Below are 24298 nucleotides of genomic sequence, written 5' to 3' on the forward strand. Positions count from 1 at the left end.
GGTTTATCCAATAAGCAAACTGCAACACAACATATTCAGGTTTGAAATTAACAATAGCCTGCTTAAATCCAGCCCCTTCAGAACTCTCTGACTATACTTTTTTGAGATGTCCTTTCCTGGAATGTGCTGGATAAGCTAGGCAGTTGAATCCAGTTTTGTCATCAACAAAGCTAAATTCTGAGCAAATTTTACACCTATGGCTTTGTCTTTGAGGCCTAGTCAGTTCAACAGACAGTTACAAGTTACATTTGCAGGTTACAAAAATACAAGCTTTATATTAAACAAAAGTTCCAAATGCCTCTAAGAAGCACATATTTATTGCTTATTAATGTCTTTGGTTCTGGCCATCACAAACAGGCTCTTTTATTTATTTATTTACTTTTTTTTTTTTGCCATAGCATTAGTCTGCCAGCATCTGCCAGATTAATCTTTGGTCTCTCATGTAACTTGGGCTCAATTTATGAGCACAACCTTGTTGATTTTAATGAAATAGCTAATGAGATACATGGAAATAGGATTATGCCCTGTGAAATACATTACACAAGGCTTCCTTTACCTCCCTGTTTCTCAGAGTATAGATGAAAGGATTTAGCAATGGTGTCACAATCGTGTTCAGGATATTCACTATTTTGGTCAGCTCCAATGAACTCTGGGCAGAAGGCTTAACGTAAAGAAAAATGGTGGAGCCATACCATATAATCACAACAGCAAGATGGGAAGAACAAGTGGAAAAGGCTTTTTGTTGTCCTTTGGTTGAAGGGATTCTCAGTATGGTAGAGATGATATAGATGTATGAAAGCAGAGTAATCACACATGAGCCAAGGATAACAATCACTGAGATAATGAAAGCTGCTGTCTCAACTGTGTGTGTGTCTGTGCAAGACAGGACTATCCAGGAATCTATGTTACAGTAGAAATGGTTAATGACATTGAGGCTGCAGAAAGACAACCTGCTGATCAGAAATGCTGGTATTGAGATAACTAGGAAACCACACATCCAACATGCAATGGCCATCTGAGTAGACAAGGTGTTGTTCATAATAGAGCTATATCGCAATGGGTTGCATATGGCCAAATAGCGATCATAGGCCATGACAGCCAAGAGGAAATATTCTGTGCAACCAAAGGAGAAAATGAAGTACATTTGCAGGAGGCAACTGGGGAAGGAAAGAGTTCTGCTTTTCCATAGGAAAATTGCAAGGGTCTTGGGAACAGAAGTTGTTGTGTACCATATCTCTAGGAAAGAGAGGTTGCAGAGAAAAAAGTACATGGGAGTGCGAAGGTGGTGGTTGGTCATCACAAGGGTTATGATAGCCATGTTCCCAATGACTGTCAGGATGTACATGAGAAGAAAGAGCATGAACATGGAGATGTGCAAAGAGTGGGATCCAGGGAAGCCCAAGAGAATGAATTCCATCACAGTGCTTTCATTTGATTTTCCCATTTGTTCCTTTTACCTGCTGAAATCCATAAAGTCAAGAGAGAGAAATTACCAGAGCTGACCATCTCTTTTTTCCTGGTCAGCTAAAGGTTCATTTATGGCATTTACATGCCCAGAGGAATTCTATCCCTAAAAAGCTAGAAGGAATCTATATACATGCAGACCAGCAAAGAATGAGGGAAAGGATAGTATTCTATCCTTTGTCTAATGCATCTGAATGGTTGGGACATTCATCTAGGAAGTCAGAGGGCACAGGTTTTAGGCTTCCTCATGCAGAGACATTTGCATTCGGGGATTTGGGTGTCTCTGACTTCCAAGCATCCCACTTTTACCACAAGTCAGATCTTACAATATCCCTTCTGTGGCACACCTTTTGAAACTGAGGCACTAATATATTAACTGTAAAAAAATGGAAAGAGGAAAAACTTCTGCCTCCCTTGGAGCAGAAACCTAGCTTAGAACCTGGACTTTTCTTTCTTCAAGGCCAACAGTCACTTTGCTGAGCCATGCAACCCCTGACTTCATTTTATGCCCTCCTCACCACAACTGTATCTCCAATATACTTTGTGCCCATGGCTGCCCAGTGGACCAGCTACAAAAGGAATGCGAGCAAAAGCAGAGCAAAATGGTTGACCTGTGTTGCAGTGGTTAGACTTCTGCTCTTGGAAACCTCTGATCAGTGAAAACCCAAATTCACCTCTGCTAGGTGAGGGGGGTCTAGAACCCTAGTACTTAGTCTACCTTGGGTGTGCCTGCATGTGCAGAACTATGAGTCCAGGTAGGGAATAAATGTGGGCATGTCAATGCTAATCAAATGAATGGTCATTTATACAGGAAGGGAACTGAATACTAATTTAAATTATGCTTGCTTTCCATTCACGTACCCATGACTCTTCTTTGTCCTCTCTTAAATAGGAAGTCAGTTGCTACTGAGCTAAGAGTAGAAACCAGGCATTCATACTCCTACTTTTATGGGTAAAAGACAAGAACCTACTTCCACTGGAAAGTGGAATAGAGTCCTGGATTGGCATTTTCAATGAAGCACAAGTAATTAGGTATCCAGTCCCTTTGTGTTAGGAGTCAGAGATGGGAAATTAACTTCCTATGGTTTTTTTTGACAAGTCCAGCCCTTAAGAACAGCTAGTGTCCATTTATGGGACTGGAAGTAGAACCCAAGACTGCTGACTTGCAATGTGAGAAACAGAAGAAATGTATTCTTATTTTCACATTTGCTTTGTGCCATGGGTAGTTTTTCCATGTTTCGATACACTGTGTTCTACAAGAGTCTAAATGGGTGTCAGTATATATACAATGCAGCAAGGGACAAAATACCTCAGATCAACAAGTTGCTCAGACACCAAATTACAGAGCAGCCCCTTATCAATTGCTGTTAAAATCTAGTGTCCAGAAAAGCATGGAACATAGTCCACCCACACTGTCTTTGTTGTGTTGACTTTATAGGGCCAATAGAAATGACAATTTGCACACTCTTTTTCTTCCATAAGTCCCCACTCATGAGGCTGACTATCTATGGAGAGCAAACATGATGATGGAGACGGGAAAAATGTACTTGGTTGAGATGGGTATGTTTTATCTGCAGTCGTGCTTTTAATTAAACAAAGAAAAACTTCTGTGGTACTATAAGTAGTTTTAAAAAATGCAGGGTCACTCTCTGAGTCCATATACTTCGTTATAAATAATGACTACAACATAGCCTGGGAAAGAAACATATCTTAGAGAACATACTCACATTTGGATGGGTTTGCTGCACAGTGGTAACATCTTGAACTGGAAAGGAATATGATTTGAAAATAAATATTTAAGAGCCGATCTGCCAAAATTCATGATGAGGGAATAACTGTTTTAATGAAATATTTGCCTGATGAATATACTAATCTTTACATTAGACAAAAGCCTTGGTCTTTAGAGATATTTAGCAAATGCTTCTTTTATTACACAGTAAAAAAAAATGATAGAAAAATATTTTCTCTCTTTATTGTCCTATATTGTCTTCATTGTATATATTGTATATTTCATAAAGTAAGAACAAAAGGGTATTCAATTCCATTCAAAGTTAGAAAGTTTAAAACAAATAAAATAAATCCTCACCCATGGTATTATTAAAACACAGGAACCCACTGAGTCCAAGAATGTAGCAACATCTCCAAAATAGGCATGTATTCAGTTAGGAGGAAGAACTGGGTTATACATAAAGATAACAGACATTTTGTAGAAGGTGTATTAAAGCACATGATTTGGGTACTGAGTCACCTGATGATCTAGAGAACCTCAAACTGGTCTCTAGTTAGTAGAGCTCTGGAATCAGTTCTAATGCAAAGAGGAGAAGCCGACTATCCCACCATGGCTTCTGCAGGCTCTTACATTTTCTGTCAGAGCTTCTCACCGCTCTTGGAGTCATGAACAGGAAGAACCTGATCCTAGGTCTGGCTCACTATGACAGTGCTTCTTCCTTCCCTCCCATTCTTCCCTGTCTACTCCTCACCTTTCTTTCCTCTTCCCTTTCTCTCTCCCTCCCCCTAATTAGTACTTTGTCTTCCTATTTTAATATCTGCTGTCATTCTCTCTCTCTCTTTTCAAGCCAAAATGATCCTTCAAACCTGCATCATGCAAAATACCAGAATACAGGGAAGATAGGGTTATTTCATCACTTAGCAAGCTTCCCTTGGGGTTCAGCCTCCAAAGAACAGCTCAACAATGCTGACAATTTACACAGGGTCTTTCTTGATAAGCTGCTGAAATAGTCTGAATAGGTACTGAGGAACAATGGTTTATACTCCCCTGTGGCAGTACTGTCAAAGCATAAATCAAGCTCCATACTTTTAGCTTGTACTAAGATAATTCCCAGATTCTCTCATTCTTACCCTTCAAGTTCTACCTAAAGCCCATGGAAATGAATGGGAAAAATTCCATGGATCTCCATTTGGCTTGAATCATGTCTTTGAACTCTCAGAGGAGCTCTTCCCATCAGCCTTACACCCAAATAAACAGGTGCTGTCTTAGGAGCATCAGTCACATACTGTATTACATACTGTTTGTGATGATGGTTTTGCTGTTGCAAATCATTGTTTGGTTTTAATCAAATTTGTACAACAGTCTTTTCATTTTTGATACATTAACAAAATGTGTGTGTGCGCACACGCGTGCTATATATATAGGTGTGCGTGTGTGTGTGTAAATATATATATATATACACATACATATGTGTGTGTGTGTGTGTGTGTGTGTGTGTGTGTGTGTGTGTGTGTGTGTATGTATGTATCTGTCCAGGGCCTGAATTCTATTTCCTTTTGTGTGACGAAAGGCACTTTTCTGCCCTTTGGAATATTGTGGGTGCATAAGTATGTATGAATGAAACATACAGTAGGGTTATGCACTGTGGCCTACATCCAGGTCTGTGGATACACGCCCAAGTACAAGTCCTGGAAAAGTAGAGAAAGGAAAGAGCCCCTTCTCATATTTTAACCCCACTAGCAATGAGGATACTCAGCCAGGAAGCCAGAAACCTACATACTAGGCCTACTTCACTCACAAGGGTGTTTGTATTTTCAGCTCTCTGATGTCTAAATATAGGTCTCAAACCATCATAGTGTAGGTCAGGAATAAGCCAATAGCATCTTTAGCAGCTGTTTTGAGGTTGAGACAAAGCCCCTTATATTTAAAAGTTACTGGGAACAATTCATAGATGGTAGTGCAGCGGGGAATATGCTACCCTATTGAAAGCAAGAGTCCAGGCTAGAACCTAGGATCTACTACTTTTTCTGTCCCCTCATTTTGTTCTTCTGGGCTGCCAAGTGGGGCCTGATTCAAAAGAAACATTGCCAAAGAAATGAAATAAATAGTGTCATTTTTTAATGCAGTAAACAATGCAGAAAGACTACAGGAGGCCAGAATGCCTTTGACAATGATGCTTCCTAGCTGAAGTCTCTAAGTTTATTTCATGAATCATTTTTTTCACACATAAAGTGCTAACATTGCATGGTACCCTGCAGGAAGCTTGTAAGGACTCCAGGGCACCCCAGGGTGCCATAGCACCCTAGTTAGTTGAGAATCACAGATCTAATGTCATCAACTTATGACTGGCTATGCTTTCCTGACTTAGTCACAGGTTGAAATTGAGAACGAGAACACCCAGGCAGCTGTATATATGCATAGCCCACAATACATGTTCAGTCTATATTTGCCAGTCTGTGCGTGCAAAGGTAAATGGGTACCTGGTCTGGGGATGCTGCTAGCAAGGGAGACAGGAAGGCCCAACTATTTTGAATCTGTAATACCCAGATTCCATTTTCTGCTCTACAACCAGCTTCCCAAGGGACTTTGGGAAAGTTAGTTAGGGCTAGCTTCTGTTACATGTGTCAGAGGGTCTGAGTGAACTTAATTGCTAATCCTGCATCGTTTTTACTTGTCTTAATGACATATGCAAAGCTGCATAGCTACAGTCTGAGGGATTCACTCACTGTTAAAGATTCTATGACACTCCGTGGCCAATTAAAATTACCCTGTATGTATAAGTCCTGGAAATAAAACAGGGGAAGTAACCCTCCTGTGTTTTAGATCATAGTATAGTGGTTAGGCACGTGTCCTGGAAAAAAAAAATAGAAGGTCTAGCTCCCCCAACCACCCATTACACACAGGAGGTGTAAATGTGTATCATCTACATCCCAGCATACATTTCCACCTTATCTGGAAAATCTAAGGTGGGCAGTATTCTACCCAGCCCTTTCTCCAGCCTTCCTCTGGATGTTTGCCTCCACTGGGTAAACAAGATAGGTAAATATATAGAAACAAGAAGAAGATTACAAATTAGTAATAAGAGAGATGCTATCTGGGAAGGCTTGGGAATCTGTGTTCTAGCAATGGTCCCTTATCTCAATATGGCAGAAGCTGTAAAGCTCAGAGTTATACACCTTATTAATATTATATGCAAGGTGCAATGGCTTAACTTCAAAATGCTAGCTGAAAGGGGTTTAAAGAATACAGGTGATCACAGTTTATCTACAGACCAATTCACACTCTATCCTTGTAGCACAGGACATTACATGAACCCTTGAAAGTGGAATAGATGCTGATAAATCCAGCTTCCAGGGCACTGATGGCATGCATTCAGTTTACCAATAGTGCCCTCCATCATTGTGTTTAGCGCATTAGTATCTCCTGGTTCTCCTAGATAACATGCAAGACCAGTAATGATCTTCATCCAAGGGTGCTGAAGGAATTGGCCAGTGTCATAGCAGAGCCACTGGCAAAGCTGTTTGAGTACTCATGGTGCTCAGGTCAGATGTCAGAGGACTGGAAAGGGGCCAGTGTGGTCCCTATTTTTAAGAAGGGGAAGAAGGAGGATCCAGGTAACTTTAGACCGGTTAGTCTTGTTGGAGCAAAATTTTAAGTATAGGTGCTGCCAATGCATGAACTCAGTTTGACTGAGAGTGGAAAATTCCATACAGGGCCTGAACTACCCTTTCTATGACCTCAGGAGCTGTCAATCAGCCCTGACCCACTTTCAGCCCTGTGCAGACTCAGTTGCTACACAGATCTTATTGCAGAGCATGCCCAGTGTACAACTGGAATGAGGTAATACCTCTAGAAATTTCTCTCAGCCGAGCAGCCTGATTGGCTATAGGGCTGCTATAAAAAGTCTGAGGGCCCCTCCCTCTGGGGGGGAAAAAGAGAGAGATCCATTCAACTGGGGACAGAGGCTGGCTCTCAGGGACTGTCCCTCGGTTAGGCTCTTAGGCCTATCGGTCTTCCCCATCGCGGTTTTCCTACGTTGATCCTATTGATCTGTTGGCTCTCGATCTAACTGGCACTGGCTACGGACCCTCTAAGAGCTGAACTTACCTCAATTCCATGGATCCTGACCTCAGGCTTCACCCTCGACCATCCATCCGCCCTGCTGTACCTGACATTTGACTCCAGCACCGTTCTTCGTCCCTTTTGGACTGGCGTCACGTCTTATTTCATCGTTCACCGCGTTACAGTTTCGTTTTGTAGTTTGTGTTATCCATTCAATGAGCTGTTGACCAGCCCTGGGACTAAGTCTCCGGACTGAACCTCATGGGCCAACAGACCCCTTTGTTGTTCTTGTCATTCATAAGTTTGCTAACTGTAACTGAAGACATCGGTTCCTATGCATCTAAGTGTAAGTCAAATAAACTTCACCTTGTTTACAAAAAACCGCTATGCTCTGGTGCCTCAGTTCTCCATAGCCAATAGAACCCGGCCTGTTTCCATGTCTAATTGCCACCCCGGCCCACCGTGACTCTGGGGCTTGGTTCATCCCCCCCGGGACAAGTCTCATCACTATCATTAGGAAAGCCTTTGCAAAAAATCATTAAGGATTACATTTATGCGAGTCCAGCAGGAAAAATAATGCTGAAGGGCATGACTCACCTTATTTCTTTTTATGACCAGGTCACAAAATGTTGAAACACAAGAGTCCAGGTAGATGTCATTTACTTAGATTTTAAGAAGGCCTTTGATATGTTATCTCATCCTATTCTCATAAATAAACTGAGTGGCTGTGACATAGGTGATTACACAGTCAGATGGATGGCAAATTGGCTTAGAGTTGGTGGACAGGTCAGTATCAAGCTGGAAAGATGTGGGCACTGGGGTCCCACAAGGCCCAGTTCTTGGACCTGTGCTGTTCAATGTCTTCATCAGTGACTTGGATGAGGGCGTGGAGAGCACTCTTTCCAAATTTGCAGATGATACCAAATTATGTGGTAAAGTTAACACATGAGAGGGTAGGGAATGAATTCAGGTGGATCTGGATAGGTTGGAAATGTGGGCAGAACAGAATAGGATGCAGTTCAACAAAGACTAATGCAAAGTGCTGCACCTAGGGAGAAGGAATCACCAACACACTTACAGACTGGAGGAGGACCTTCTCAGTAGCACAGCAGTAGAAGGGGATCTCGGAGTCATTGTTGACACCATATGAACATAAGTCATCAGTGTGATAAGGTGATTAGTAAAGTCAACCACACTTTATCATGCATTAACAGGTACATGATGGACAGGTCTACAGAGGTGATACTTCTCCTCTATGTGGTACTGGTCAGGCTGCAGTTGGACTACTGCTTCCAGTCTTGGGTGCCATACTTCAAGAGGGACGTGGACAACCTCAAGAGGGTTCAAAGGGCCTGCAGGCAAAGCCCTACCAAGAGAAATTGCAGGACCTGGATCTCTTCAGCCTCTGAAAGAGAAGGCTGAGAGGTGATCTTGTGTTCACCTACAGTTCATCAGGGGGGTGAAGCAAGGAATAGGAGATGATCTCTTTACCAGGGCACCCCTTGGAGTAACTAGGAACAACAGCCACAAACTGATGGAGAAGAGATTTAGGTTAGACATCATGAAGAACTTCTTTATGGTAAGTGTTGCCTGAATCTGGAATGGACTTCTAAGGAAAGTGATGCTCCGCCCTACCTTGGGGATCTTTAAGAGGAGGCTAGACAGGCACCTGACTGGGGTCATCTAACCCCAGTGCTCTTTCCTGCCCAGGGCAGGGGGTCAGACTTGATGATCTACTGAGGTCCCTTCCAAACCAAACATCTATGAATCTATTAATCTGTCATGACAGGTATGGCTTCATACTACCATGGAACTTTCTTCAGTGCTCTCCAGGATACATGATACAGACCATATCACATTTGATGGGTTTCATGTACCTATGAAGGTATACTTGCCCTTTTTAAAGAACTTTAAAATCAGCAAAGTGCTCAAAACTTATACTTGTTAGAATGAGATAGTATTTAGAGGAACTTTGTTTCTTCTTATGTGTTTACACTGGAGGAAGTGTGATAGGGAACACCGTGATCCTCCAGCATCCCACTGTGTTATTGATTGGGTTCAATACAGACAGTCATGCATAAATGAGAAGAAGTAAAGGAGGTGACAAATGTATCCAAAAGCTGTGAGATAGTACTGCTGGGAAGCTATATTACTTTCTGGATAACAGGTGGTAGAACAAGACAACAAACATAAAATGTTGAGCCCATTCCTAACTTACGTGCAGGGCAACTTTGTTCCAGAAGGTGGATCCCTGACCAACAGGGAAGAATTGGTAGGCCACTTGAGAGGAAATGACCATGATATGTTAGAAATCCAGATCCTGAGGTGGGGAAAGCATGAAGTTACCTAAATAAGGATGCTAGATTTTGAAAAAGTGGATTTTATCTGACTCAAGGGGTTAATAGGCATGGTGCCATAGGAAGACAGCCTGAAAAATGTAGGCACCCAGAAGCTGGGAGCTTCTAAAAGGCACAGTATCGGAAGCCCAACAAGAAACTGCCCTGACATGATGGAAGCACAAGAGTGGCAAGAGACCAGCATGGCTATATATGGTGCCTTTAGTATGTCTCCAGTGAAAAAGCAAAGCATACAGGCCCTGGAAAAATGGGAAAGTCACCAAGGAACAGTACCAGGAAACTTAAAGAACCTGCAGGGGAAAAATCAGGAAGGCAAAGATAAATAATGAGCTTCACCTGGTGAGGGAGGTTAAGGACAACAAGAAGAGGTTCTATAAGTGTGTTGGCCAGAAAAGAAAGACCAAGAAAGCTGTGGCTCCAATGGTAATTAACCAGGGGAAACTCTTAACAAAAGATGGAAAGAAGGTGAAATGACTCAACAACTACTTGGCCTTGAAACTCACAAAAAATCAAGCTGCTCCCGTATGTTGACACTGGATTTGGATTCAGCACCTATTACCTTTGTTTTGGGTGGGCACAACCCATAGATGGACCACAACACCTGCCAGTTGATAATAGGTGAATGTATTGATACAGAGTAAGAACAAAAAAGCAACAATACAAACAGTTAAACAATTTTATATCTACCAAGTCTAGGGCTGTTATCAGAGTCAAAGTACATCTGGTAAGGAAGTGGGCTCCACTCTGAGGCTCTCTCTTTTAGGTGTCAGCAGCCTGAGGGAAACTACAGTCACAGGTAGAGCCTTCCTGCATGTAGGGGAGACCTCAAAGAGGCTGTGAATGTTCATAGGGGTGCAGGGCAGGCCTGTGCATAACAAGGACTGAATGAAGGGATTTCTTGATCGCTGTGACTGGGATTATGAGAACCTGATCCTGAGTAAAAGGGGCCATGGACTGAGCCCAAGAAGGAGGCTGAGAGCAGCTGGGGTTTTCCTTGGTTATTTTTGGCCTTTTCTTTTCATATTTGAGTATAGGCCAAGACCAGCCCTGGAAGGGTGTACCTAATTGAGAGCAAAGGTCACCCTGGGGTAGAGGGCCAAACAATACCACAATAGGCAGCACTGTGACCCGGCTGCAGAAGGATTTTCTGAGGACCATCTGGAAAGGCTAGGCTGCGGTAAAGGGGAGGTTTGGAGCCCCACAGAAGAAACAGGGATCGAGACCAGGCAGGATTACCATGGGCAGTGCCTCCTGGGAATATATTTCATCAAAGTCATGGCAGGATAGAAAACATAAGACCAACTTCCTGGCAGACCAGGTGATCCAAAGCCAAGGTCCACCCTGTCACTGCCTGTAGGCAGACGAGCTCAGGGCAGTGGTAGCAAGCCCTACAACACATACAGCTATCACAAAGTGTCAGGGGAGACATGCTTGAAGACCAGGATTTTTTTTTTGTGAGTGCACAGAATGGAATTTGTGGATAAACTTCCACCAAAATCATCATGTACAGCTTGCAAGGGAAGGCATACTGCAACCATAAGGAGGATGCAGAATCACTGAAAATTAAAGGTGGTACAATCTGCCCAGCACCTGTGGGAGATGACTGGTTATTACAGGCAGAATACCTTCCTTTTCAGTAGGAGCGACTGCATTTTGTATTCCAAGATAATGATAACAGGCAGGGGAATCTCAAACAGGAGGCCTTGGCCACCTATTTTGAATATGAATAGGGATTACAGGCACGAGACAAGGGCATGAATATTGAGACATGGGAGCAGCAACAGGAAAGCTCATTGAGTCCTTGAGTTCCCTGTGTTTATTTAAACAAACCAAGAAACAACATAGCAGGAGGTAAAAGAACAAATTACCCAATAATGTCAAACTGAGGCAGTGGATGAAAATATGCACAGTCAGTGCATGGGCCCTGAGATTTTACCACTGAGGGTTTGCTTCCAGTCACAGGTAGAAGATACATTGTCCATTGAATACTTCCACACCCTGGACCGAGAAGGAAGGTATTTTGGGCATGTGTTTTTCTCAAGGGGTTATAGCATACTCAGTCAATTTATTGCCCAGTGCAACTTGTCATAGGCCAGGTAGGGAGAATGAAATAGGCCAGCAACATCTTGAGAAGGTCTAAAAAGCTCCCAGCTGCTCTGGGATGGCCAAACATATATTCCACTCACATTTTGTAAGTACCGAGCTGATAGCTTCAGGTATCCAGTTGTATTATAAAGAGCTTTTTTTTTCAAAAATATAGTTGGTCCAATAAAATATATTGCCTCTACCATGAGTCCTGATAGCTCATAGCTTAACAATTCTTTCCTGGGGTTCATTGCACAATATCATAAGCAACTGAACTAGGTGTGCTGGTTTGCTGAGAATCAGCCGGGGGTTAGTCACTCCGTTAATCTTAGTGCTTGAAACACAAATGGTTGGGTACTTAATCAGAGGTTCAGACTGTATGTATGCACACACTAATATTAGCTAGATCACAGATAATCCAGCAGTGAAATGCATAGTGATCCATTTCATAGTGATCCATTGTGTGGACAAAATGCATTTCTAAATGCAACTGAGAAAGAGCCCTTTATGTTGATATAGTTTTGGTGTAGAAGGCTAAGGATTTGGGGCAACAGGAAAATCCCATCTGAGCACACTCATCAGTGAAGACGTGAAAACTGGAGGGCCTATAGTAAGTCAGGTGCACACTTTTTGGAGAGCCCCATATGCCTCATGAATCGAAGGTCTAGTGGTAGATTAGCTGAGAGTAAACTGGATGGTCACTGGAGCTTGCCAGTTTTCAAATTGCTTATCAGTACTGGCTTTTCCATGTTGAAATGTGTTTACATATGGTGTGCCAACTCTGCACTGATGTTGATGAAAACATCTCTTACATGGCTATGAATCACTGGCACATGAGGGTAACTGAATTTAGCCTACATTTTATCTACTAGATGTCCATTTCATGCACTAGAATGAAACCCTTCAGCCTTCCTAAAAGTGACATTTAAATTGAAGTTAAAATAACATGGTGTTCACAGAAAAAAGCAATTAATAAACTGACCCAGACACTTATGCTTATCTGTCACAAGCGCATTATGTCTAGCATGAGCAAACAACTCTTTAAAAGTTAGCTGTTTCTCTATAGTGTCCTCTGAGATTCAAAGTGTTTGTCAGGCAATTCATTGTCTTCTGAGGTTTGAGCTACATTTTTGGGGTGTTTTTTTTTTCCTTCTACACATTTACACGTTTTGTATTCTTTGGGGCCATTCCACTGAGAGCAGCACTACAAAGTTTATCAGTTTCATGACATTAACACAGCTGTATGTTTCATGGACAAAATAAATACACTGGCCACTTTCACTTCCCAGTCATTTCATGGACTCAGCAGCAGAAGTGTACATAGTGATACTGACACTGGGTACAAGGCAAGAAGCTATAACTTTGGCAGTCAAAAGAAATATATATTGATCTCCTCCCTAAGAGATGCAAGGTCCATGACATAGCCAAGTGATAGAAAACAGTCTGCAGGACCCTACCCAGGTGTGTGTGATGCTGAACTGAAAGAAGATGGCTGAAATTCAGCTTTTGAGTGAGGTAAAGACTTCTTTGTCACCTTTTAATTTCAATTCATCATATAATGGTAGTGTTGAAATGATGATGCTGCCTGGGTGGTCCAGGACATGTGTGTGAGGCAAGAATCCTTGTGAGTTAATGTGTTTGCAGCTTATCAAGACAAGATATCACTGACAAGAATTCGTATCTAATTCATGATATTTGTATTTTGAAGAAAAAAAGATCAATGGTTGAGATTTTACTTTTCAAACTGCCCATACAGAAAATTTCATTACAGCAGACACCTAAAAAAAATCCATTCGATTTTTTTCCCTCCACAAATCAAGGATTAGTAAAAAGATAATGATTCCAAGTATTCTGTCCCCAATTTTTTCATTCTTTTTCAGCTGTGGGTTTTGTTTACATTGTTACTTCTTTCCTTCCTTTTGTTTCACGGACAAGAGAAAAACCTGGGTAAATGAAGCTGGAACAGCAAAGAATGAAAACCTTCATGATAAACTGGTCTAAATTAATTAAACAGCTCTAGTCCTTAGAAACTGTTGGCTATTGTGTGTAAATGTTACTTCTGTTGCAGTAAGGGGCAAATATCCCTACTCAAAAAAAGAAAAAAAAAAGAATCCTTGCATTTTGAGATCTCTTTGTAAAAAATGTAAAATGGAAGATTTGGGCTGCCATACCTGTGCAAAGTCAACCTCCCATCCTGATGGTTTGACTCAAATGTTTATTCAAATGTATTGCTTGAGTCTTCTAACATTTCATCCCTGAAAGTAGATTAGGAATCATTAAAGTGCTTAGCATATTATAATTGCTGTATACAGATTGAGAGAACATTTCTAAGAATTGGATTTTCAATGCATGAGTTTATGCCTTTATGAGCATAAAGGCAATGAAGGAAACGAAGAGTGGCATACACTATACCAATACAATCAAGCATGTTTACATTTCATAGTGCTGTGAAGTTTGGAAATGGAAAGTTATATGGATGCTCAGTATTGCTCATTTCTAAAATTCTTGGTATCAGTATGACAAGGAATCAGTCTGTTAATATACATGTGGTAGAAATCTGTCACAACAGATTTCTATCGCTTAACAACTATTTCCTTTGTATGTAAATAATCAAAATATTTAAAAAATAAATTAGGCTTTTTGGATATGACTTTTAATGTATGTTGTCAACTATTTTTCTCTTTCAACAGTTTATTCCTAAAGCAGTTCTTTTCTGATACATGAAGCTTCAAATCAGTTGCCCTTTTTCTCCTAAAGGAAAAAAAATAAATGGAAGACTTTTTGTTTCTGACAATTAAAAACACTTGATGTAAGACTGAAAATTTTCAGTTGCAAAATTGTGGAAACAGAATAGAAATAAGCAAATAATATCATTTCTAAAATTCTTGGTATCAATATGATAAGCAATCAGTATGTTAATGTACATGTGGTAAAAATATGTCACTTAACATATATCTCCTTTTTATGTAAATAATAAAAATATTGGAAAATAAACAATGTAAGGCTGAAAATTTTCACTTGAAAAACTGTGAAAACAGAATAGCAATAAGCAATACCAAAAGACAGGGAAAAAAAGGTGTTCAGAAACAGGGTTTTCAGAGAAAGAGAGTGAGAGATTATAAAGAAGAGAAAAGAGATTTAAAAAAAATATATAATGTAATCTGAGATCAAATTATGTATATAAATGCTTTTCAGTTACCCCTAGTCAAGAGCATGGCAAATAAAACAATGACATTAGTCCATGGTTGTATTTCCATATAGACTAGGATTATATTCATCTGTTATATAATGTGCCACATTGCAGTAGCCCTAATATAAAGTAACTTGGAAGGGAGGGATGAATCTTGAAACCAGGACATGGATTCAGTAAGTGGATTTTGGACAGCACTACAGTTCTATTTGCAACACTTCCATTCAGCATTGTGATCTACAAGCTGCATGGCAAGGTTTATTATTTTCCACTTAGATACAAATTGAATTGCATCCCATTATACATTATTTCCTTGCAATTAGGATGACTATTTTGCTTTACCTTCCTTAGACACAACCTGTGGCAAACATTGGATGGAGTAATCAAACCCCCATCATGGAATTCATTCTCCTGGGATTTGGGGATATCCCTGAAATGCAAGTGCCCCTCTTCCTGATGTTTCTACTAGTTTACCTGGTGACTATTTCTGGGAATATCCTTATTGTTGCACTTGTTGGTGTTGATCAGCACCTTCACACTCCCATGTACTTTTTCCTGGGGAACCTGTCGTGCTTGGAGACCTGCTACAGCTCCACCATCCTGCCCAGGTTGCTGGCCAGCCTCTTGAGTGGGGACAAAACCATTTCTGTCAGAGCTTGCTTCTCACAGTTTTACTGCTTTGCTGCCCTAGCAGCAACAGAATGCTACCTGCTGGCAGTGATGTCTTATGATCGGTATCTAGCTATATGCAATCCACTCCGTTATGCCATTCTTATGAATGGCAGGATTTGCTCCCAGCTAGCTGCTTATTCCTGGTCAAGTGGCTTTCTAGGCACCACCACGGTAATCATTTTAATGTCTAAGCTAGAGTTTTGTAGTTCCAATGAAATCGACCATTTCTTTTGTGATTGCTCACCCATAGTGAAACTCTCCTGTACTGACACCAAACTTGTAGAGCTTGTGATTTTCACACTGTCTTCAATTGCATCACTGATCCCATTTTTGCTAACCCTGACATCCTATGCTTGCATCATAAGTACCATCTTGAGAATCCCTTCCACAACTGGAAGGCAAAAGACCTTTTCTACCTGCTCTTCTCACCTTGTCATTGTCACAACCTTTTACGGGGCTCTATTTATTGTCTATGTAGTTCCAACAGCCTACCTTTCAAAGAACTTACACAAAGTGTTCTCAGCATTTTATGCTGTCTTCACCCCTATGCTCAACCCACTCATCTACAGCCTGAGGAACAAAGAGGTGAAAGAAGCCCTCAGAAGATTTCTCAGTAAATGTTATGGTTCGGCAAGATTTCCATTCATAAAATGCAATGAGATGGGTTCTAACCAGTCTCTGTAACTGACTCACTGGAGCAGGTTCCCAGGGTCTCAAGCTTCTGGCTAATTTTAAGGGGAAAATGGGGACTGAATGAATTTGGGAAACCAGGCTGAGATTTTCAAAGGAGGCCATGAGTGTTTAAACATTGTATTGTACACTTGGGTTGCCAACAAACCTTTGGAAAGCCATTTGGTACGGGGTTTTCAAAGTGATTACAAGGAATAAGAATCTACAAGAACATTGCAAATCAATGGGAGCAGAGTGCACAAATCCCTTGGGCTTGTTTGTAAACTCTACCCTAAAATACTGGCAGGTGTTTAAGACTGAAAGCTGGTACAATATTTTTGGTAGAAGTGAGCAGATGACTCTATATGACAGATAAACTGTTTTCCGTGTTTTTTTTTTCCTTTTCCTCTTACAGATTGGTACTTGAACTGAATCAGTGACTCAGACATCATTCTCATTTGAAAATCATTTTACGCAGGGTAGCTCTGTGTGGGTTTGTAACATGTTTTCTTTGATGATGATGATGATGATGATAGCCCAAATGAAATAAGTTTCCATTTGTGTTCTTCTGCATTTCACATATTTTGAGGCAGAAAGGGATCTTTATGATCATCGAGTCTGACCTCCTGCAAAGAAATGCAGCTACTGACATAGTCAGTTGAGCTATTGGGTGTCTATATAGGTGCTCCAGGTTGAGGGGAAGGGAAGTGGCATTTTAATTAGTGTAATTCCCAGAGAACTACTCCAATTAAAATGCCACAGTGTCACGTGTAGCGTTTTGCCTTCCCCTGTAGTGGGATGGGAGGAGAGAGTGTGTGTGGCCCTTCACTCAGGATCTCTTAAGTGTACGTTAACAACCTTTAAATAAAGTAGGGCATTGGCTGCAGGATGTTGGTTCCCCTGCTTTATGTGTGGCAGGTTAGGGTGTTATGTCTTATTTTGTGTCAGGGTTGATAGTAGATTTATGAACAGTTTAGGTTATGCATTTGTATGGGATGGCTTGAATAGGAATGATGCTCCCTCTCAGGCCAGGAATTGGACTAGATGATCTGTGGAAGTCCCTTCAAGCCCTACTTCATTTTGATTCTATGACTCTATGGCCAGAAGAAATTAAAGGGAAAAAAAAAAGAAGAACAAAGCTGAGGTTGACAGAGAGTGAGGTTTCCTGCAAGGCATTACTTGCTTGGAATTATTTCCCACGGGCCATTAGAAGTTGAGATCACTGTTACAGTGGTTTAAGATTAGATTCATGCCTCTGCTTTGCTACTGACTTCCTGTGTAATTTTATGTAAATGAAGAGGAAATAATAATTTGCCCCATATGTCTTCTATGACTGAATTCTGGCTTTGGGGCTAGTTTCACTTCTGTATCTCAATTGGTTGTTGTTAGGATCAATGCATTAAAGACGATGACACTCACATATTACAATGATGGTGGACACATGTATCATCTATAGCTGACTTCAACACACGGTATCTACTCCATGTTTACACTGTTTTAACTGCAGATTGTGCAATCAGAACTTCAAAGCTTCAAGACAGAACTTCATGTCAAGATGAACATGGGCCGGCAGTGTGGGGATGCAGTCAGGAAGGCCAACCGCACCTTGTCATGCATCCACAAATGCATCTCAAGCAGGTCCAAGGAGGTGATCCTCCCCCTCTATGCGGCACTGGTCAGGCCGCAGCTGGAGTACGGTGTTCAGTTCTGGGTGCCGCACTTCAAGAGGGATGTGGACAACATGGAGAGGGTCCAGAAGAGGCCACTCATATGATCAGGGGGCAGCAGGACAGGCCCTACAAAGAGAGGCTACAGGACATGAGCCTATTCAGACTCCAGAAGAGAAGGCTGAGGGGGAATCTAGTGGCCTGTTACAAACTAGTCAGAGGGGACCAGCAGGCATTGGGGGAGTCCCTGTTCCCCTGAGCACTACCAGGAGTGACCAGAAATAATGGTCACAAGCTGGCAGAGGGTAGATTTAGGCTAGATATCAGGGGGCATTACTTCACGGTCAGGGTGGCTAGGATCTGGAATCAACTTCCAAGAGAAATGGTGCTGGCTCCTACCCTGAAGGTCTTTAAGGGGAGGTTAGATGTACAACTTGCTGGGCTTGTTTGACCCCAGTACTCTTTCCTGTCCAGGCAGGGGGTCGGACTCGATGATCTGCTCAGGTCACTTCTGACCCTACAAACTATGAAACTATGCCAGTTGCAGATACAATTGAGTGGGACATTGCGAGTAGGAGTTTAGCTCCCAGAAAATGTACAGTTGCTATAAAACCTTCCAGGTGAAATACCAGCTACAATATGCACACTGGTTTGCCATCAGAATTAAGAGGATCTTTTTATTCTTCCTCAAAAGCAATGCAAAGAGATCTTTTAGGAAGTAGAAGTGACAGTTTGCATCAATAAAAGTTGAAGATTAAGCTTCAGACACCTGACATTGGTGCAGTTTGGATTTAACTTGATCATGATATAAAACTTTTTATTGCCTACACTAAAATACTGTAGGGAGGTGTCTTTGTGGGTCTCTGCCCCATCTCTTTGCCTTCTAGTAAATGGAATTAGAATTTAAATTAAAGTGTGTGCATCATACGGGAGATCCCCCTTAAGTGGAAATAGAAGGGGGTGAAAAGCACACTGGCAAAGTTCACCAAAGAGACCAAGCTGTGGGGAAGTGTGGCCATTAGACCTGTGTGAAGCAATTAGTATTTGCTCTGGATTTGGATTCCGTCGATTCGAGGGACAGTGGTTCGATTCAGAGATTAGAATCATTGCCCAAAATCAATTGGGCTGAATCTGATTTGGAGATTTTGCTCCTGTTGAATCTCTGAATCTCCAAATTGCCCAGGTCCATCCCCTGCTTGCTCACCCAGCCTGGCAATGACCAGCTCCAACCCATCCCTGTCATGCATATGCATCCATAGATGGGCAGACCATAACCAGAGGCTGTTTTCCAAATGTTTTCCAAAGATTCGGAGAGCTTTGAATCAATTCAGACCATTTTAATTGGTCCCCTGATTCAATTCAGATTTGGAGATTCAGCCACCGAATCAGGCCGAATCTCTTCCAAATAAGATCAGTACCCAAAACTTCACACACCCCTAGCAGTCGTGCTTCAGGGCAATCATCCAGGTGGACCTTGACAGATTAGTTAGATGGGCAGACCATAACCAGAGGCTGTTCAACATAGAGAAGTGTAAAGTGCTCCATTTGGGGAGGAAAAATCCACAAGAAACGTGCAGGTTTAGTGGTGCTAAGTTAGCTAGCACCACATCTGAAAGGAACCTGGGGTCATAACTGACCATAAAATGAATAGGAGCTGCCAGTGTGATGCTATAGTTAGCAGAGCAAACAATACACTGGCATGTATCAACTGATGCATCTGAAGCAAGAGTAAGGCAGTTATTCTCCTGCTCTACTCAGCATAGGTGAAGCCACAGCTGAAGTACTGAGTCCAGTTCTGGGTGCCAGGATTCAAGAAGTATGTGGAGAATCTTGAGGGAGCCTAGAGAAGAGCCACTCATATGAATAGAGGGCTGAAGAGCAAGTCATATGGTGAAAAGCTGACAGATGTGGGACTGTTCAGCCTAAAAAAAAGAAGACTTCGGGGCAGTTGGTGGTAGCCTACAAATGTATCACAGGAGAGCATCGGAGGCTAGGCGAACAATTATTGACCAGAGTGCCCCAGGGAAAAATCAGGAGCAACAGTCATAAATTGCTAGACTAAGGTTTCAGACTGGATAGAAGAAAAAAACTTCTTCACAGTTTGTGTGACCAGACCCTGGAATAGACTCCTAGGAGGGGTGGTGCAGGCACGTACTCTGAAAAATCTCCAAAGGGGACTGGACTCGCACCCCCCAGGAGGTGGGGCCAGCTGATGCAAGCATGTGGTGGTCTGGGGGAGCACGCAGGGGTCTGGCGGGTCCGGGGGAACAGGCAGGGGATGCGGCCTGGTGGGGGTCCCCCCCATGGTCCACTCTCCCCTCCTTCACTTCCTACATACCAGCTTGGAGTCTGGGTCCAAGTCCCTGCTGTAGTGGGCAGGGACTGCCCGAATCACCAAGCCTCTCCGAGTCTTGTTTGAATTTATTCAGAGAACTTTGAATTCATTCAAACCTTTTAACTGGTCCCCTGATACAATTCAGATTCAGAGATTCAGCCACTGAATCGGGCCAAATCTCCTCCAAATCAAATCAGCACCCGAAGCTTCACACATCCCTACTCAGCCTGCACACTCTGCAGTATACTGCTTAGGCCAGTGCACAGCTTAGAGTTAGGCCTAGAGCTATGGATAAGCATAGGACTTTGGTTAGAGATAAGGTTAAAATATAGGTTACGGGTTACAATTAGGATTAATATGAGGACTAGAGTGAGGGTGAGGATTAAAGTGAAGACCACCTTGGAAATACTAAAAAAACTGCTAGGGTGTCCTGCATAAAGAAAAAAACCCTCCTCACAAGCACTGTAACGCCAGAGGAAGAATTCATTTCAGAAAACAAAGACAAAGAGAACAAAGAAGAACCCTGAATACAGTTTTAACCACTACCAGCTACAAGGCAGAGCTCATAGATTGCACCCTGTTGCGGAGGCTTCACTCATGCCCAGGCAGTTTGGGACTCGGGGCTCAGCCACTAGGCATTTCCAAGGGTTTGCACGCTTATATCTGCCCTTCAGGAATGGGTTGGGGAGGTGGCTTCGCTGGAGATTCCCTTGAGGTGCTCCTTGTGTTGGCAGAAGTGTCGAGGGAGAGTTTTCCTCTCTTTGTGAGAGACTAATGAATCAGGAGAGAGATCCAGCTACTGGGAAGGCGATATAAGGAAGAGGCAGCCAAGGGTATGAGCAGATCCAGACCCAGGAACCTACGTGCCTCATTGCTGAGAGTAATGGAACACACACAAAGCAGTAAGATAGCAGAGGAGCTGCAGAACCTCTGTCCTGCTCTCTGAAACAGGGTGAAAGATCACATCCGAGACACCAGCTTGATCTATTACTATACTAAAGGTAAATAAATGTTACACACTCATTACTGTTGTAGAAGATAGCCGTAATGGGGATGGAAAATCCAAAGTTCTATCTATCCTGTATCTAACCATCCTGTCCCATAGATGTTTTTTTTTCTTGTACAGTATTACATCTCTTGGAACCATTGAAAATAATACTATATTAATATTGAAGGAAGAAAATTATGATTCTGACTGTATTTTAAGCTGTTAAAGGGTAATGCACACATGCACAGAGTTATATACACGCATACAGAGTTGTCAAAGATTGGGAAACAGTAACAGAAAACAGTGGGAGTATAAAGAGTAAGTTATCACATGCTTTTTTGATAGAATGAAATAGTCTGCATCTGAAGAGAGTACCGTCAATATGAAAGGTTTGTCGATTTGTTTTGCGATATGCCAAGCATTATTGACAAACCGTTAGGAACATCAGTGTTGTATTTGTGGCAACTGATTTATAAACTGAGTGCATTTCCATAAACAAAATGTTTACCTAGTGTAGAGGAATAAGATTTGGATGAACTGCTTTGTTGGATAGTTAAAAATATATAAAGTAATGAGAAAGTAGAATTACTTCCAGTTTGGAGAGAGAGAAATCATTGGTGACTGCACATATTGGACTCTGGTTCTTCATTAATTTAAAATGCCAGCACCTAGAAAATAAAGGGGGGAGCTTGTTGAAAGCTTTTGTGGGCAACACAAAGTGAGAAGAAAAGCAAAGTCAGAGTGGGATGGAAAAAAAGTTCAGTGATGAAGAGTGAAAATAAAGATATTTAAATTGGAACGCTGTTGGAGGGTGACAATAGTGGTGGCAGTCCAGGAAATATATGGAAAACAATTATTTCTTTGGGGATATCTTTTACTGGACTAATTGTAGATTTGGGAGAGATACTAGGCAAGCTTAAATAGACAAAGTGCCCTTTCTTAGGTATGCATACATGGAGGAAAATAACCCAAAATGCCACCAGCAACACACCTCTGAAGCTGAAAACTTCAATAGAGTAGTAAAGTGAAGCACAAGTCTGGCTTGAGCTTGTAATGCAACAGCTCAGCAATTGGCATCTGTCTGAAGCAGTTTTAGATGAAAATCAAGGGGACGGGGAGCAACCTGGATACTTTAGCTTCAAAAGCTTGAGGCTAGTTGGTTTTTTTCAAGAACCCCCAGCTTTACTGATGTGCATCATGTTGTATCTATAGAGCGAATCCTATGTTGCTACTCTATTAAAATCTGCCCCCTTCATATTCTTTTCCCTGGTTTGTATTTTATCTCCAAGATGAACCTACGGGTGAACACAGAGTGGGGAAACCAAACAGCAGTCAGGGAATTCATCCTCCTGGGATTCAGGAGCATCTCAGACATACAAGTTCTTCTCTTCCCAGTGTTTCTAGCAATCTATATTCTGACCATGGCCGGGAACTTCCTCATCCTTGTATTGATTGTAGTTGATCACCATCTTCATACTCCCATGTACTTTTTCCTGGGGAATTTATCCTGCTTGGAGACCGGCTACACTTCAGCCATTCTGCCCAGGATGTTGGCAAGCTTTGTGACTGGAAATGAAACCATTTCACTTAATGGCTGCTTCACACAGTATTTTTTTTTTGGTTTACTGGCAGGTACAGAATGCTATCTCTTAGCAGCAATGTCTTATGACCGGTATTTGGCAATATGCAGACCACTGCATTATGCATCCCTTATGAATGGAAGATTCTGCTTACAGCTAGCAGCCATGTCCTGGATAAGTGGTTTTCTGACTATTGGTATAACAGTACTTTTAGTGCTAAACTTAACTTATTGTGGCCCTAATGAAATTGACCATTTCTTTTGTGATTTGTTCCCAATCATAAAACTCTCCTGCAGTGACACATTCATGCTGAAAGTTCTTGCTCCCATTCTACTTGTTATGTGCACTCTTGCACCATTTTTATTAACAATGACATCTTACATTTGTATCATCACAACCATCCTGAAAATCAGCTCTACCACCAAGAGGCAGAAGGCTTTTTCCACCTGTTCCTCTCATCTCACTGTAGTGACACTATTTTACGGGACCTTATTTATTGTGTATATGGTACCAAAAAAAGATGGCTTGAGAGACTTGGATAAAGCATTCTCTTTCTTCTACATTGTCCTCACTCCTCTAGTTAACCCCTTCATATACAGCTTGAGAAACAAAGAAGTCAAGGAGGCCCTGAGAAAAGTTGTTACTAAATTCTGTGTTGTTAAAGGGATTCATCATTCCCTATGTTGATGTGTTCAGTGCAAATGAATTAGATATAAATCTTGGTTTGCTTTTATGCATCTATGTTACCAGTACCACTAGACATTTTCTTTCTATGTGAAGTCAATGGCCACAGGATTTTCACCAAATGAAAAAAATGCTGATAGTTGTGTTGTTTCACGCATGTCTCCTGCTCTTCCAGGCTCCCCTTTCCCTGCCCAGCTGCCGTAGGGGTGCAAGATCTAGAGCTGCACCTGCCCTGTCCCAGCTGGGTTGTGGGTAGCTGAGATAAACTGGGAGCAGAAGCAGCAGTGGCTGAGGTCCACTTCCCTACACCTGGGCTGGGGGGAAACCTTGGCGCATCATTTAGGAAAGTTTAACCCACCTGCTGAAGCTCTTTTTAAGTCATAAATAGGATCAAAATAGAGCCCTTTATCTCTTCCTCATGGCTAGCCACACATTTTCTTTCTTACTTCCATTCCCCCTGAAACCACAAGTACAAAACCCTGGGGTAATCTCAGTTTATGTCTCTGCATAGGATATGTTTCTGTTTCAATAACACCATGTGAGGGTTCACAGACTCACATACTCATAAACGTGGATAACACAAAATCCGTGTATCTGTTTACCGACCTATACTTCTATGACTCTGAGTTGTCTCCTCATTCTATGTTCACAATGGGCAGCACAGTGAAAAATGTGCAGTGGAGAGTCACTCATAGGTTTGTGGCCCTGCGTTAATACAATACAAAGTAAAATGGATTTTATCGCTTTTTGGTAGAGGAGGTCCCTGGCTGTTGGATCTTCGTTTAGAATATTCTGTGTCCTCCTAGATGCGTAAAT

At 41.8% G+C, this 24298-nt stretch overlaps 3 protein-coding genes across 3 annotated transcripts; 2 read left to right on the top strand and 1 right to left on the bottom strand.

Annotated features, from left to right (window-relative positions):
• Positions 1 to 517: 517 nt before the first annotated feature.
• LOC149862632 (olfactory receptor 6F1-like) lies at positions 518 to 1444 on the bottom strand. Its single transcript, XM_090054022.1, has one exon. It carries the CDS (start codon positions 1442 to 1444, stop codon positions 518 to 520), a length of 927 nt encoding a protein of 308 aa, XP_089910148.1.
• Positions 1445 to 15271: 13827 nt separating this feature from the next.
• On the top strand, positions 15272 to 16243 carry LOC149862633 (olfactory receptor 11L1-like). The gene has a single exon (XM_090054023.1). It carries the CDS (start codon positions 15284 to 15286, stop codon positions 16241 to 16243), a length of 960 nt encoding a protein of 319 aa, XP_089910149.1. The 5' UTR covers positions 15272 to 15283.
• Positions 16244 to 22507: 6264 nt separating this feature from the next.
• LOC149862634 (olfactory receptor 11A1-like) lies at positions 22508 to 23485 on the top strand. The gene has a single exon (XM_090054024.1). The coding sequence runs from the start codon at positions 22508 to 22510 to the stop codon at positions 23483 to 23485; it is 978 nt and encodes a 325-aa protein (XP_089910150.1).
• Positions 23486 to 24298: the final 813 nt, after the last annotated feature.

This window comes from Crocodylus siamensis, chromosome 6, assembly GCF_052110815.1.
Source record: "Crocodylus siamensis isolate JL-2025a chromosome 6, ASM5211081v1, whole genome shotgun sequence".
Classification (NCBI taxonomy): Eukaryota; Metazoa; Chordata; order Crocodylia; family Crocodylidae; genus Crocodylus; species Crocodylus siamensis.

Bases quoted from the DNA above. Each gene is read 5' to 3' on its own strand.
- LOC149862633 (XM_090054023.1), top strand. From the start codon at position 15,284: ATGGAATTCATTCTCCTGGGATTTGGGGATATCCCTGAAATGCAAGTG.
- LOC149862634 (XM_090054024.1), top strand. From the start codon at position 22,508: ATGAACCTACGGGTGAACACAGAGTGGGGAAACCAAACAGCAGTCAGG.
- LOC149862632 (XM_090054022.1), bottom strand. From the start codon at position 1,444: ATGGGAAAATCAAATGAAAGCACTGTGATGGAATTCATTCTCTTGGGC.